Source organism: Catharus ustulatus, chromosome 3 (assembly GCF_009819885.2).
Source record: "Catharus ustulatus isolate bCatUst1 chromosome 3, bCatUst1.pri.v2, whole genome shotgun sequence".
Lineage (NCBI taxonomy): Eukaryota > Metazoa > Chordata > Aves > Passeriformes > Turdidae > Catharus > Catharus ustulatus.
The window spans coordinates 8,231,510-8,247,407 of record NC_046223.1 but is presented as its reverse complement, the minus strand read 5'-3'; the positions used below and the strand labels follow the sequence as shown (position 1 = coordinate 8,247,407).

The following is a 15,898-nucleotide window of genomic DNA, read 5'->3' as shown; positions in this document are numbered from 1 at the left end:
CCGCCCCGGGGCGGCCTCGTCCCGCTCCCGGCGGACGCGATGGCGCGGATCACGCTGGAGGACCTGGAGCGGCTGGGCGAGGAGCCCGCGGCCGCCGACGGGGACGGCGGCGACAGCGAGGACGACCAGGAGGGGGAAGCGCGGCTGTTCGCCCACTGGGAGGCCGTGGCCGGCACACACCGAGTGAGCCTGCCCCGAGGTGAGCGGCGGGCCTGCCGGGGCTGCGGTGGCACGGACCGGTTCTCCTTCTGAGCTGCGGCCGGGGCGAGCCTCGTCTCTCGTGTGCTTTGCCTTGCAGAGATGGCAGGCCCGATCGCCCAGATGGTCCGGCACAGCCAGGCTCGCGAGCCCGTGCCGTACGTGTCCCTCTCGCAGCACGGGAAGGTGAGGCCTGACCCTCTCCGCTTCTCGCCCGCTGCCCGCCCGTGCTGGGGCTGCCTCGGGTGCTGCCGCCAGCCCGGGCCGTAGGAAGAGCCTGTCCGTGGCTCCCTCGTGTCGGCATGCGCGCACCAGCCTCGCCGGGGTTCCTGCAGCACCGCTCCCGGGAGGGCGCCTCTGGATCGGTGCCGTATTCTGCCACTGCTGCACCTCCTCTTGTGTAGAGTCATGGCAATGCTCAGCTTCCCGGCCTTTACTTTAAAATCAGACAAGTCGTGCTGCTTTCTCTGGTCTTCTGACTTACAGCTGCCTCCTTTACCAGCCTATCCTCTTGCTGGGGTGGGCACATCTAAGAAAGTGAACTTGTAGTTCAGAGCCTGCTCCCTGCCGTTCTCCAAACACTTTGTTGCATAGCTCGAAGTCCTACTGGCTTTGTGTTTGTGCTGGTTCTGTTGGCTGGTTGAGCTGGAGCTTTCAGCTGGCACAAGATAAAGGTATGTCTGTGGGGAACGCAGGGCCTGAGACCCTGGCTGTCAGACGGGACCATGTGCTGTTTTTTGTCTCAACCACCAATCCAAACATAGTATCTCTTGACTGAAGATCTTCTCTTTGTGCTGGCTATGTTGCACGCTTACTTTCATCTCTTGCACAAAAGGGTGTTTCTGTTCTTATAGAAATAACTGCCTGTCAGACTGGTTCTTGTGTCTCTGCAGGCCTAGTTGGGCTTTCTACCAAGAAGACATCTGTCAATTGTCCTCTATATGAGAAATGGTTAACCAATTTCTTCTGGGCTGAGGTCCAGCACGCCCTGTAAAACATGTCTGAGCATGTGGCTTCTGCAACTCTGAGCTGGGGCTTCACCACCCTCCCTCTTTCCTTGTTCTGAGTCCCAGGGACTTTGTGCCAGTCCCAGGCAGGAATGGGGCCCCAGGATTTTGTGGGAACTGGAGATCTTTTGTTGTTGTTGGCATCCCATCTGTCCCTGAGGAGGATTCTTGGAGTGTGAGGCGGAGTGAGAAGAGCCACTGTCTGACATCAGCGCTGAGGGAACTTTGAAGCTGGGGCTCCTAGGGACACGTTTGCCAGGTCAGGCAGATCAGTAGTATTTGGTTGCTTTTCCTGAGCTACCAGTGCTACAAGCCCTCATCCTCTTGGAAGCAAGTGAATTATTATGCCGCCTACAGCACTCTGCTCTGTCAGCACTCAGCCCCCAGCTCAGTCTCAGGGCTAAGTTCCCCAGCTCACATTGCAGGGACCTGTTGCTGCTGCATCTGCGTGAAGCATCTTTCCTCTTTCTTTTGGACAAGTGTCATCCTGAGTGGTGGTGCTTAGGATAAGGATCAGGCTGTGGCACAACCAGAAGCTGTGACTTCACTGTATTGGTTTGTTTATTGCAGGTGGCATGGCAGATGAGAGTTGCAGATAGAGTAGAGGGATTGGCGATTTCCTTGCCTGGAAAATGCTCTTGCTCTGCTCTGCTTTGCTTGGTGGAACAATAGCAGGCATGCCCACGGTGTTTTGGGGTACTCTTCTTACTGGCATCCCACTGATGCACACAAGCAGGCCTCCGTAGAACAAGTTTGCCTCATGGCCACTTGAATCTGGATGAAGAACAAGCTGAGAGTAGGAGGACAGGTGCTGGTTACAACTTCCCAGCCCCTGTTTAGGTTACCTGTGGTCACAGACATGCCATGAGCTGACCTATGAACATACCCAGATGCAATTTCCCCACTCCCCTTGCCCCGCTCCTGTGTCAGGTTTGTCCAGAATACTGGACATTCTGTGTTGGAAATAGGGATTTTCACCCATGCCACAAAATTCCACAGCTGGGTTCATGTCTCTTCTTCCTGTCACTTCTTGGTATGGGAGAAGGATCTGAGGAATTTTATTCCAGTCTTCACAACTCTTCTGGGTGCTAGAGCTCTTCTGCCAGATTTTCTCTTCTACTGGGCAGGGATGTTTCTGTTATCCTCTGTGCAAGCAGTGTTCCAGGGAAAATGCACTGCACCTGAGAACAGCATCAGCCTTACTGAAGACCTTTGGGTGCCTGGAATCAGGAGCATTCCCGTGAGTAGGCTGGACAGAGACCGAAGAGGAACTGGAAGTCCTGTGCCCCTTGCTGAGGATGTGCTGCATTCCTTGTGCATGCCAGGAGTCTCCAGACCCCCTTGAACCCTGTCCCTTGTCTGTGCCTTTCCTTTTGCTGACTTCTGCAGGACTTTGCCCAGTCCTCATAGTATCCTTGTCTGAGGTGCGTGTGATGCCAGCTCCCCTCACCGTTTTTGTCCTGCTCTGCCTAGCAGGGGCTCTCCTTTTGGCAGGCTTATGTCTCCCCGCTTCTTGCCTGTCAGTGTTGGTTTTCCACCCAGCTGCTGCAGTGTTGTCAGTGTGCTCGACTCTGACTTGGCTTGTCTGTGGCCTGTTTCAGTGTGAGGAAGCGGCCTACGAGGAGCGGCGGTACCCAGCTGGGAAGTGGGCCTGTGTCACCATGGGGGAGCCCATGTATGAGCAGAGCATCTCCATGAGCTTCATGAAGCTCATGCGCTACATCTGCAAGGAGAACTCTGTAGGTGTGTGCCGGCAGGGGCTGGAGGGGCTGGCAGACTGCACAGAGGGGAGGGCTTTGCCATTGTCCATCTGGAGCAGGGCTGCTGCTGCTAACACACCTGTCTCACTGCCTGCCTACCTCTTTCCAGGTTGCCATCTGGGCATGACAGTCCCAGTGCTCAACGAAATCCACCTGACCAAGGAGGGGACCGAGCTGGAGCGTGAAGTCCTAACTGCCTATTATCTCCCGGGAGCATTCCAGCAAAACCCGCCCGTTCCCATGGACCCCGAAATCCACATCACCGAGAGGGCACCACTCCGGGTTATAACCAGGTGACCCCAGCACCAGAGGTGTTTTCTCAGCTCCGCAGAGATGTACAAACTCCCTGCATGGCTGCTGTGGTTCGTTAGGCAAAGGGGTGGGAGCTCTAGCTGTGGCAATGTGCTGGCTTTGTTGCTTATGCTGCTCCCTTTGCTCTAGGGTTTTCTATGGCATGACCACTGAGGAGACAATTCTGCGGGAAATCAGTCTCTTCTGGGAGCTCTTGGGCTCCACAGACACGGTGCTGCGGGAAACCTACATCGTGGCTTCTTACGAGAACCCCAGCATCCCTCAGCGCCGCAATGAGATCTGGTTCATCTGCCAGACCGAGTGAGTCCCCTCCGCCACAGCAAGCCAGAGCACCACTGGGCCTGGTGTAGATGGCAGTTCTGACCCAGAGGAGATGGAGCACGTCCCAACTCGCTATTCACCCACGCAATGAGACGCCAAGAGACTGTGGGGTGGGTTTCCAGCCTGCCCTGCAAGGGTCCTGCCGGGGGAAATCCTGGTCTGCACTTCACCTGCCCCCACAGCTGAGGCTGGAGCTGGCACCAAGGACGACCTCTAGAGCAAGCTCTTGATGGGAAGCACATGGTGGGGTCTCATTAAGGCAGTAACCATGTGGGCTTGTGCAATGTGCTAGCCCGGCCTGCACTGGGCTTGCCGAGCTGTGCCAAGGAGGCTAGTGGGTCTAGTGGTGGACAGCATCACAAGGTGATGGTGTCTGGAAAGCAAATGACTGTGTACAAGATGTGGGGCTAAGTGTAGCCTCTGGCATGCTTCCTGTCCCGAACAGAGCCACGGAAATGCTGCTATTGAGACAGTTGGGTTCAAAGGGGAAAAGGGCTTAGATTCAGGTGTGAATCCTGCGTGTTTCTTGCTGGGGTGGTTCTCTTTGGACTTTTGGGTGCTTCCCTGGCTGTCACTCACCATTCCTCAGCCAAGACTAAGGCACTGGCAGCCTTTGTCCATCTGTTGTGGGTGCTGTTTTGCAGACCTGCTGTGAGCTGAGAGGGGCAGGTCCAGAGAGCAGCAGCAGCAGCACTGTGTGTTGTGTTATGCATTGATTAGTGAGTTTCACATCCATGAAGACCATTGTGCTTTCCTGGGGGAAGCTGCAGTGCTATCAGTAAATAAACCCAGCTCAAACCACTGCAGCTACAGATCACTGATGGTGGGGATGGGGGGCAGCTGGGTTGGCTTGGGAAGGGCCTTGCTGCCTCCTTCCTGGAGATTCTCCAGGCTGTAAAGCTGTGGCTAATTAGAAGGGCTCTAATTAGCCTAGGTTACAGATTCCTGTTTAGCCAAGCACAGCCTCTGCATTCCTACACAGGCTGTTTCTGTAGCTGCTCCAAGAACTGTGGGCACACTCCCCTGCAGGTAAGGTGGTTTATTCGTTGGATGGTGTCTGCCTCATTTTTCCCTGGTTGGATACTGTGGCTGCACTCCTGTGGGCACCTGATCTTCAGAGGTGAGACTTCAAATGCAACTGCTGGCTGGCTGTGGGGAGTGCTTAACAGCCTTGGTGTGGAGAGACTTTTACTGCTTCTGATGCAGTTCCCAATGAGTCTCCTTATGCTATATACGCCTTGCTGCCTGCCACTGTTGCTCAAACCTTAGCTCCAACCCTTCGTCCCTACACTGCAGCTAGGGGATAGGCATGGCTGGAAGGCCTGGCCAGCGCTGTGGTCTCACTGCTCAGCAGCACAGGTGGCTTCTGCCACTCCTTTCTCCAGTCAGATGATGCTCACTGTCCCCTCCAGGCTGGCTTGCCTTCTGGCTGTGGGGAGCCTGGATGCCTAGCCTGTGGCTGTGGGGAGAATGGGCTGAGCATGATATGCAGTTCTCTGCAGGGGAGCTTGAAGCAGAGTCTGGGTAAGCACAGCAAAGTCAGGCAGTGTTTTCCTGGCTACCTTGTGATACAATTCTTGTTCTGGGGCACTAAAGGTAATGTGGACCCAGGACATGCAGTGACAGCTTGCAGCACTGAGGGCTCATGTGGCTCCTGAGAGAAGTCATGATACCTGGATCAGCAATGCTTTGCTCAGTCCCTCCTGGGGAAAGAGAAGCAATTCCCTGAAGCTGGGATCAGGTGCCTCAGTATCAGCAGGAGAGGAAAGTCTGCTAGTGTGTGTGGCACACACGCACTTTCTCTTAAAATTTATCAGCTGCTTTGCTTGCCCTGAGTTTGCAGGTGGAAGTAAAACTTCCTTTCTAGATGGTGTTGAATAGGCTACCACTTCCTCTGAGGCTGCTTGGTCCCCAACCAAAACCAGAACAGCTTTTGGTGGCAGGAGGTGGTGGCTTTCCTTATGAGAAGAGACTGGTCTGTGGTTACTGACCAAGTCCCACAGCTGCATGCTCTGTAGGAGCAGCTGTGTGATCTCCCTGGATGAGCTAATGGTGGGGGCTTCTGGTGCAGCACCAGGCTGGCACTGCCACTCCAATCCTGTGCTACAGGTTTTGCTGAGTAAAGACTCCAGCATCCTCTGTGATGGATCCAGCAGTGCTCAGGGCCATGTCTGGTGGCAAGTCTTCCACACAGTACCAAAACCAGTATTTTGGAGGCTCAACAAACCGGCTGGAAAGCTGGTGTTCAGAGTAACGACTGCCAGAGCCGGTGGTGCAGGGCTGCAGCAGGTTCCACCGGAGGCATGGGCTCGGACAGAGAGGCTCCAGTCTGGGCCATGCAGATGGCCAGACCAGCTCCTGCTGCTGTGCCTCAGCTTGGGTCCTGCAGAGGAGCAGCAAAGAGCAGGCAGCGTGCTGTGCATTGGGATGCGCAGTGCTATGCGATGTGTGTCTAGCCCTCTGCCCGTAGCAGGGTGCGAAGCTCCTCGCTGCCCCGGTGCCTTCACAGGGTCTCTCACAGCGGTACAGACCGGGAGCTCCTGCCCCGGTTTAACAAACAGCCCGGCTACAAGGAGCGCCTGGGCGGGAGGGGAGCTCCGTCGCCTCCCCGTTGCTCGGGGCACCCCGGAGGCGCTGGCAGGAGCTGGGGGGGATGCGCAGGAGCCCGGCACGACCCTCCCCGCCCCACGTGCCGGCGGGGCTCTGCGGGGGATGGCGCCAGCGAGCCCTGAGCCTGGAGCACCGCGGGGGAGGCACGAGGGGCCGAGCCGGGCGCTACTCGCGGGACCCCACTCCTCCCGACCCCGCCCGGTTTCCGGTGGCCGCCCCTCCTCCGGAACCCCTCCCGGCGGCGGCGACGGCGGGCGGGGCGGCGGCGGCATGGCTGGGGTCCGGCGGGCACGCTGACCGGCGCGGGGGATGGTGGCGGTGCGGAGGATGGCGGCGGTGCGGGCACTGCTGGTGCTGGGTGAGTGCGGGCCGGGACAGCCACCGCAGCCTCCCCCGCCCAGGGAATGCGGGTCCCGGTCCCGGCGGCGGGGCGGGGGCGGCGGAGCTCCGCGCCTCTCCTCGAGTCCGTGGCTGGGCCGCGCTGGGGCCGGCGGGCGGGGGTCCACGGCCGGCCCCGGGGATGAAGGTGGTGCGGCCGTGTCCGGGACCGAACCTCCGGTGGTCCGCGCTCCCCCGGCTTCCCGTGAGCCCGGCGGCGATGGGGCCCGCTCGTCCCGCCGGATCGGGCGCGGAGCGGGGGCTCCGTGCGGCCCCATCTGCTCGCCCCCGGGGCGGTCGCGCCCCCGCCCCGCAGAGCCCCGCTGTGCTGCGGGAGCCGCCGGGACGCCTCGCCCGGCTCTGCTTCCCCGGCGTGCGCCGGCTCGCCCTGCCCGCCCGCCCGCTCCGAAGGGGGAGCGCCGTGCCGAAATCCACAGGGATGCAAATATGCTAGACGTTTGCTGTCTGTCTGGGAGAGGGCGAACAGGCGGCCCGGGAGCAGCGTGCTCCGAGAGGGGCTCCCGGAGAGCCCTTGACCGGGGCTTGGCTCCGACCCGCGCCCCTCCGGCCCCGTGGGCAGGGCTGACACCGGGAAGGCTGCGCGGGGCAGCGGGTGGCTTTTCCTATGAATTCTGGTCGGGTCAGAACTCGGAGGGAAAACGGTGGGCACGCGGTGAGTTCCCACCCGTGGAGATCGCCCTCCCGGCCGATGAGGGGTTTTTGTCCCTCGCTGAGCGCATCTGGATGAGCCCTCTGCCCCGCCCCCCGCCACCCTTCCTGCCCGTCCCGAGCCCTGCGGCCCCTTTGATATTCCTGCCTGCTGCTTTTCACCGTGTCCAGCTGCAAGGCCGAAACTCTCCTCCTCTCGCTCCGCGGTGTTTCTCCCCACTGACCTCCTAGCACCATTTTCCTTGTCTGAGGAGCCCAGGGTCTTGGCTGTGCCTGAGAGCCACAGGGGCTCTGAGCTGTCTTCCAGCCTGGCTTTGAAGGGTCCCACGGCTGTCCCATGCCACATCACCTCATTTCTTCACTTAGGAACCCTGCCAGTAGCTGTTTGAAGTCCCTTCTGTCTCACCGTGCACAATGGCAGAGTTTGCTTTGCAGTTTCTGCTGTGAAACCAAGAGCAATCTTAGTTTAGCACCTGGGTGGAATACTGCCTTTGAGGGAAAGATATCTACAGCACTGCTGCCTGTCCATATCAGGAGCCCGTGGCTGAGCCCTGCTGCCAGGCGGCAAGTATTGTCCAATTTACAGCTGATAAGCACGAAAAGCAGCACTTACTTAGCTGATTAGCACCGTGATTGCCGTCGGCCTTGGCAGCCTTCTGGGAAGGCTGTTTCTGGCGGGGAGTGTATGCTTAGCTTGGGCTCTGATTTGAAGTCATCGGGCACTTTGGACCTGCCACAGCATTCACCTGCATGCCAGCAGGCCACCACTGGCAGCTGGGATGTGCCAACCTGCCTGTGAGGGCTGTGTGCTGCCTTCCCTGCCACTCTGCAGATGCTGGAGTTTCTGTGCTGCTCCAATCACGTACGCACCTCCCTTGCTGAGCAGGAACACATCCTACAGCACTGGGGGCAACATGCAGCTGTCCAGCTTGCAGACACTGTAAAAAATCTCAGGCGCCATCAGTGTAGCCAGAATGTGCAGTTTGATGTCTGGGTTTTATGGGCTGGTGCTAAGTTTTGTGGGCTGCAGGGCATTGTCTCTCTTTGCCTGTGGATGCTGTTTGGAAAGAGCACTGGAGAAAGACCTGGGAGGTGTGGAGTATCTGTGGCTCTACGCAGGTCCTTGGCCATGTATGTGTTCCAGAAGTGCTCGGTGCCTGGACTGCTGGTCGCTCTTCCTCCACTTCCATTGTTCAGCAAAGCTGTGATCTTTCTGGCAGTGGCACTGCAGCTTGCCAGATGTGTGCTGACTTCTGCTGGAACATGTGGTTGAAATGCTAGCAGAGGAAATATTTGCTGAGTCAACTTTCCTTTAAAGCAAAAAAATTAAAAAAACCCCAAAAGATCTGTTTTATTCTGGAAATGACTCCATGTCCTGTGTTGAGCTGTGTGTTTCTGTATGGCAGTACTTTTCTCATGTTTCTTAGCAAGTCTGGTCTTAAAGAAGAAAACTTCTGAAAATAGGAATGGTCTGATTCCTCCTTGGGACTTGATTGTGTTCAGACACTGCTCTGGGCAGCTGGAACCTCGAAGTGGCTTCAAAGGCATGGCAATTCCATAGTTGTGGCCATAGGCACTTTGTCTGCACAGTGAGGTCCAGAACCACTGGGAACTGGCAGTGGTCAGGGCGCTGTCGTGTTTAAAGATCCCTTAAAGATGTTCTGAGTTCTTAATTGACCTGTGATGTGACCATCTCCTAAAGGCAGATGGGCAGATGTTTAAATTGCAACAAGCACCTGTATTTAGTTGGTGCTGGATGATGAATGTTCTTGCTGATGTGAGTGAGTTTCCTCCCAGTTTGCTGAATCCCTCTTGGTCAAGGGCAGTGAGGGGATGGCAGCTCACATCTACTCATTGCTTAAATGGTAGGTCTCACCTTGTTTGGTTGAAAGCTGGTTTGTGTTGCATCCAACCAGATAGGCATGTGTGTCCTGGAAAGGCAGGCTGCACTTCTTCTAAAGCTCAATGGGAATGGAGGGAAGAAGGTAGGAAAGGGATAGGAGGAGAGGAGCCTTGCCTTGAGGCAATGGACAAGAGCATGAGGGCCAGTTCAGCTGTAAGTGATAAGTCACTTCAAAAAGATCTGAAGGCTGTGAGGCCAGGTTACGGGTATTTACTAGAGGATCTTTACACTAATATTTTTCTTGCCTTCATTTCAATTCATCTGCTATTTAAGTTGCAAAGATCAAAGCTATATTCCAGCAAGCACATGTGGACTAAAGTAAATAGCAGGACCTAGTACACCTCTTCCCAGTGAATAAACACTCTTTCCTCTCTGAACATTTTCAAGCATACCTCTCAGGCCTGGAATGCAAAATATTTCACATTAGCAGTGGGTGTTTCCACTGCTCTCGATATTTGGGAACTTGGAACAAATGCTTATTTAGAAATGGACAGACCTGGGTATAAACGTGCTCTTTGTGAAGGCAGTTGCCGCTGTGGTGTTTGGAGGGAAATTCCCCTGAGATTGGAGGACATGCAATTGTTTGTCCAGACCCCAAGGAACAGTTCTCATTCTCCTAACATGAAGTGTTGGTCTCATGGGCTGGGACAGGCAGCTCTTTGGAGGGCAGCGAGGCTAGTGAGATGCTTGGCAGATGCACAGGAACATTCCTCTTGATGAGGTTTAAGTTGCACAGGGTGTTAGCTTTGGGTTTGGTGGGGGTTGCAAAGGCTGTGAACCAGCACAGTGGATTTTGCTGTGTAAGGGAAAGAGGCAGCCCCACCTTTGGCATGGCAGTACCTGCTGGAGAAGGCTGATAATGCCTGAGGTGGGAGAAGGGCAACTCTAGTGTCTTCTACCTTTATAAGACATCAACTGTGTCTGTGAGAGGAGGAGGAAGAGAGATGGAGAAATGATAATTGGACAGTTGGTAACATGCTGTTTCCTGGGATCCGTGTGTTTCAGCCTGGCAGAGGTGCCGAGGTGGGTGGTCTGATTCCACGTCTTGCTCCTTGCCTGGAAGATATTGGAAAGTGGTATCTCAGAGCTACTTATAAATGCTTTTAGTCTGCTGCAAGAGCAGATGTATTGCACAGAGGGGTTAAAAGGCTGTGCTGTGCCTGTAGCATACCTTGTGTGCTGCCTTGCCTGAAAGAAGCAATCACACTGCCGGTCATGGAAGGGTTTGTTCTCTGGGGGAGACCTGATGAGGAAAGGGTGAGGGTGCTGCAACTTTTCAGGCTTTTCACATGGCTGCTGCTAGAGCAGTGGCCGTTGCCTGGGCTTTGTCAGGGTTTGGAGGCTCTGGACATGGTTCACATCTTGTTCCTGATGTCCATGTGAGCTTTCAGCAGTCCAGAAATGTTGGGCCCTGTTTTTTAGGGAGGTTGTTCAGAGAGAGTTGCTAACAAGGTGAGGGGCCCTGGGGTCTTCCAGGAACGTTTTTGCTTGCTTCCTAGTGCTGACACTGCTGAACCACAGCATATGGAAGCAAGTACACAGATTTGTTTCTGGAGGATGTGGCTCAGAGTCCTGCACTTCCACCTCTTTCATACTACCAGACCCTGTCAGGATCTGCTGTGTTGAACTCTCAGCTCTCTCCTTTTCATTGCCTATCACAATGGCTGCTTTCCTGCCCTCCTGTTGGGTGTTACAGGAATGAGCAGTGTCAGGTCACCTCTGAAGTCACACAGGACCAGCAAATCCACCTTTGCATTGCAGTGGGAACTCTTGACTTTGCCATTTGGTTTAGAGTGGACAGCTGATGTGCCTAAAAAAGGACCTGACTTGAAAGAAGGATCATCTTTGTGGAGAACACCATCTCCTGTTTCACTCTTCCTGTGCCTTCTGAATATACCACTGTGCAGGCAGTAGGAGGGAAAAGAGGCTTGCAAGGTATGTCTTTATATGGATGTAGGTTGGTTTGGGAACTAGACCAGAATCTTGCTTTGCAGGAGGCGCACAGGTGTCTGTAGTTTCAGGGAGTGAAGAACTGGAAGAAGAGTTGTTTGGGGTCTCTGCTGGAAATGGGTGAAGGCTGGTTGTAGCAAAGCTCCTGCAGGCTTTGAGGTTGGAGGCATACTCAGCTTTTAAGCAGATGCAGGTTTCCAGATCTAGGTGCTGCTTGAATAGAGGTTGAATAGATGAGTGCAGTGTTTCCTATTGTCTCTACATTCTTTGACACGTTACTGCACAGTGAGGATGAACCCATGCCACCCAGTCAAGGCAAGGACTCCATTTCTGGTCGTTCCTTTGTTCCAGGGAAATACTTGGCAGTAAGTGCTGTTCTGTGTTTACCTGTGTCTCCTTTGAATCTGTGCAGCTCTTGCTGAGTAACTGTGGAAGATCTTCAAGCCAAAGCACAAGTGGTCTTTGTTTCAAAGCATCAATTTGTGTTGGCAGCCAGGTCTGCAGTGCATGTGCTTTTCATTGACTGCTGCTTCGGCTCAGTTTCTCACTCTTGCCAGCTCTTTTTTAAACTTCATACATAAATGTTTTTCCTGAGCTTAAAAGGCTGACCTGCACAGTACTTCTAGTCTTAACTTAAGCTTTGTCTTTTTCAGGGAAGCAGTGTCTGTCTGGTCACAGAATAGACTGCTTACCTCTGCTTTGAGAGATAACTAATACACACTGTCTGATCAGCAAAGAGGGAGGCAAGGTGGGAGGGGACTTCAGAGTGGTTTGCAGGTTTCTGAAAGGTCTGTGTGGATGGGGTGAAGAGCTTTGGTGTGCCTGCCCAGCTCTGACTTTTCCCAAGCTCGTCTTAGCAGTTTGGGAAAGTTGATGGGTGGGGGCTATTTTGATACTCTTTGCAGACTGTTACTGCCTGGAGCTGCTCCTTGTATTTGATCGGCTTTCAAAAATCCATCCTCTATTCTCTGATTTTGACCTTCTGAAATTGTTCTGCAAGGGCCTCTTTTGAAAATGCATTCTAATCCTTAAAAATATTAAGTGCCATCCAGGCAAGGCCCAAGTTGTAATTAAAACATTTCTGCTAGTGGTGAACAGATGAATGCTGGGGTATCCAGGTACCCCCGAGAGCAGAACAAAAACCATCTGGGTCCAACAGGGAATTCAGGATGGAACAGTGAGGAGCAGTTGTGAACTCCTGTCTCCCTGCACAGGGTGTGTGCACAGGTTGTGTGTCAGGAGAGGAGGCATGGCTGGTTTTTACTGATGATTCCTCCTGTGAGATGGCGCTTGCCAGTGGAATACCAATGGCCTGTCTTCCCCTTGTCAAATTAGGCTCTGACTTGAATGGGGCAAGCAGGGATTTTGGCATCTGTGAACTGGAGCGTGCAGAGGGCCCCTGAGCGTGCATGAATTGAATCTACCACTGTCAGGTGGTCTGCACCTCTGTGAGGTTGGAATGGCTTGGATTGATGGTTGCATTGTGCAGGATGATGAATGAAGAAAACTGATACGAGCAGATTCCTATCTGGAGGGTAGTGTGACACATTTGATTTCAGGGCATGAACCTTCCCTCTCTAGAAAACAAGATGTTGCATGCTGGGAGAAAGCAATGACGTGGAGTTGCTGTCTATGCTGGGACCAGGTGCAGAAAGGGGCTGCGGTTTAAGTGAGTGACGATTACAAGTCTCTTTGTGTTTCAGCCTCTAGTTGACCTCTGTTCAGCTCCTAGGTGAATTCTGTCCTGTAAGACAGCAGTGTCCATGAGCGCTGTGCTCAGACCTTGATGCTAATGCCCGAGATGTTTGTAGGTCTAAGATATAAGGCTTTGTGATATTGTTGTGAAATGAGGTTTGTCCCAGAAAAGGATTTTACACTTTGATGCAGCTCAGGCCACCCTGAAGAGCAGCCAAGACTGCACCTACGGCTGTCGATTTGGGCAGGCTGGCAGGTTGGCTCTGTCTTCCGTCACTCCAGAAGAAAGCCAGACAGGTCTGTCCCCGGAGCCATGGCATGTGGAGGCCAAACCCCATTCTGACTGCAGAGGGGAGACTCGTGTGCCTCTGGTCAGCTCTGGGGGACTGTCCTTTAGGCACAGTATTGCTTAAGACCTGCCTATAAATGCTCTCCTCCTTGCTTTCCTCCTCAGTTGCTCACTGGCTTCTTTGGGAGCACAAAGGAAGTCTTTGATTCAAACCATACAGTGGCTGTCCAAATGGTTAAGGGCAGGGCAAGCTGCAGCTTGCAAGTGCCTTTATTGCTCTCCAGTGCAGTGTGCCTTGGTGTGTGTCCTGGCTCTGCCAGGGCAGCCTGGCACTCCTGTGGCATGGAGCTGCTCCATGCTTCTGGCTCTGAGGTGGCTGGCAGTGCCTGGATCACTGGGAAGCATTAATGTGGGGAAAGAGTATGGATTTTGTGTTTCCTAGCAAGGACAAGACCAGAGAGAGTAAAGCCAGGCAGTCTTGCTGGTGCCACAAAGGGCAGTGCATCCAGTTCTCCTTAATCATTTATGGGAGCATAGATGGGATTGTGCTGCTGAGGTCAAGTTATGCAGTTGCCTTTGCAGAGGGACCAACACCAAAAGTCCCAGCAGTTGCAAGAATTGTACAAATTGTCTTGGACAAAAAAAAACCCCAAAGCTACCCATGAGTTACTTGATGTTATTTCTTCTGTCGATCCATATGGCCTGCTGTAAACAGCATGAGCCTGGCACACACCTGAGCACCTGGCAGGTGCTATGGGAGTGGCCAGTTCCTGGGCTGAGAATTCTTATGTAGCAGTGAGATCTTGTTCAGTGATCATTCTTTCCTCCAAATAGGTTCAAGCAGTTCTTTGTCCACCATATTCCAAGCAAAAGCTGAGTGACAAAGACAACACATGACTTTTTTTTCCTCTTTTGAGTTAACTCCTGATGGCTCTCCCTGCATGCTGTGTGTGTGCTTTTGCAGCCTTCCAGTGTGTAAGTGGAGGAGCTACTTGCTGGGCCCTTGCCAGCACTGACCCTCCTGCCCTTGTCCTGGCTCTATTTTGCTACCTTTTTCTGGTTCAAGTGCCAGAAAGTTCCTTTTCCAGTTGTACCTCCTATCTCCACCTTTTCCTGATTCCTCTTTCTGTATGCAGACCTGCCATGGCATGCTACACGCCCCCTTCTCAGACTTTGCTGTTGCTTGGTTTCTCTCCAGTGCCTGCCCCTGGGCACTGCTGTTTTCCCAGGTGTGGCTGTGCCTTCTTCCTGCCATCTTGACATTGCCTTTGTCTCCTTGAGCCAGGCCTCCAGTTCACAGCAGGTCATGAACAGAGCAGAGCTGCTGGGATGTTCAGGTGGTCTTCGGAAATCATGAGACTTTCTGGATAAGGATTCTTCCACTCAGCTGAAGAAAAGTCTCGAAGCCATGTGCCTGAAGCAGAAAGCATTAATCTGAATGGTTAGCATTTTGGCAAGGGAATAACAAAGACTGTCCTACTGGGCATCCTTCACCATCATGTTTTGTTTCTGTGGCCTTGCTGGGATTTTGGCCTACCTCTCTGGCTGGAGATGCATTCCTGCAGACAAAGGCCTGCCTTGGGTTTGATGGAGCAATCCATTGTACCTGGGTTGCTGAGTGGCCACACTGAGCAGCCAGGCCACCTGCAAGTATCTCAGCACAGCTTCCTGCCCTCCAGGACCTGCCTCTTGAGTGTCTGTTCCCACTGTTTGTGTGCTTCCTTGGCATTTGGGTGCTTAGGATGTCCAGGTACTCTTTGCACTGGTGGCTTTGTCACTGTCCAGTAAGAACTATTTGTTCTCCAGATATATTGGAAATCATCTTTTCTGCTGCAATGGAGAAAAGCACTTACTTTTCAAGGAGGTCTGTTCAGTATGAATTTCTGTTCTAGCCGAGCTTTTCTTTGGCACTGGGGTTTATCTGTAACAAACATTCCGCCTAGTTATTGATTTGTAAAATATTCCAGAAAGTGCCCTGCTGTATATCCTTCTCACTCAGTGACTTTTTTCCATTTTTAGCTGAGATAATGTAGCAATGTCTCATGCAGAAGCTACCTCTTAATTAATATTGCATGAGCAGGAGAAATATTAGCTTCTCCATCTGCTTTCCTATTTTTGTGGCTTTTAATATAGATTCATAAATGGCTTTAATGAAAATAAACAAGGAACTGTTCTTTTCTGTGCCCTCTTTGTTTTCAGAGGTGATACTGCAGGTCCAGCCTCCCTGGTGATTTTTTTCCCAGGAGATAAGTCCTGGACAACAGCACTTGCCTGCACAATGATGATTGTGAAACGGGGCTGATCTTCAGCTTTCTAGCAATGGAAAGAGAAGGATCTAGGAGAAATCTGCAGACCTGTAGGACATAGCTGGAGATAGAGAGGGGGAGTTGTGGATGGTGCTTTTTTTGATTGTTACCAGAAGGAAGCCAGTGCCACACAGATGGAAAATGGGCGTGCGGTGTACAGCAGGTAGTGCTCATGAATGAGTGTTCCTGAAACACTTGTGAGGATGGTCACAAAAATTCCACAAACCTAGCTGGAAGCCCTGGGCAACCAGTCCATCCTCCTCAAGCTTCAGAGGCAGCAAGAGGTTGAAATCCAGCCTTGCAGAGCCCTTGGAAATAAAAAAAAGCACCAATCAAGTAATAGAGTGAGGCCCATTTCAGATGTCTCCTCAGTGCCTTTTCACAGCAATTTTTACTTTACAGCACTGTGGTGGCTGTTGGGAAAAGCGATTGCTTCTCCTGAGAGCTTCTTTCCTTCCTTTAGGAGGGCAGCAAGCAGGTTAAACCTTTGGTAAACCAAG

General features: G+C 53.3%; 2 protein-coding genes across 3 annotated transcripts in view; both read left to right on the top strand.

Moving 5' to 3' along the window:
* Positions 1 to 11: 11 nt before the first annotated feature.
* On the top strand, positions 12 to 4,400 carry LOC116994662 (heme-binding protein 1-like). Its single transcript, XM_033056548.2, has 5 exons — positions 12 to 199; positions 299 to 384; positions 2,807 to 2,948; positions 3,075 to 3,258; positions 3,407 to 4,400. Exons 1-5 carry the CDS (start codon positions 40 to 42, stop codon positions 3,579 to 3,581), a joined length of 747 nt encoding a protein of 248 aa, XP_032912439.1. The 5' UTR covers positions 12 to 39; the 3' UTR covers positions 3,582 to 4,400.
* A 2,072-nt stretch (positions 4,401 to 6,472) lies between these two features.
* The window catches only part of PTK7 (protein tyrosine kinase 7 (inactive)), a 34,939-nt gene continuing 25,513 nt past the window's right edge, over positions 6,473 to 15,898 (top strand). For both annotated transcript variants that reach the window (XM_033055297.1, XM_033055296.1), the window contains exon 1: positions 6,473 to 6,566. In XM_033055297.1, coding sequence (XP_032911188.1) covers positions 6,518 to 6,566 — 49 coding nt within the window. In that variant the 5' untranslated portion in view covers positions 6,473 to 6,517. The remainder of the gene's footprint in view (positions 6,567 to 15,898) is intronic.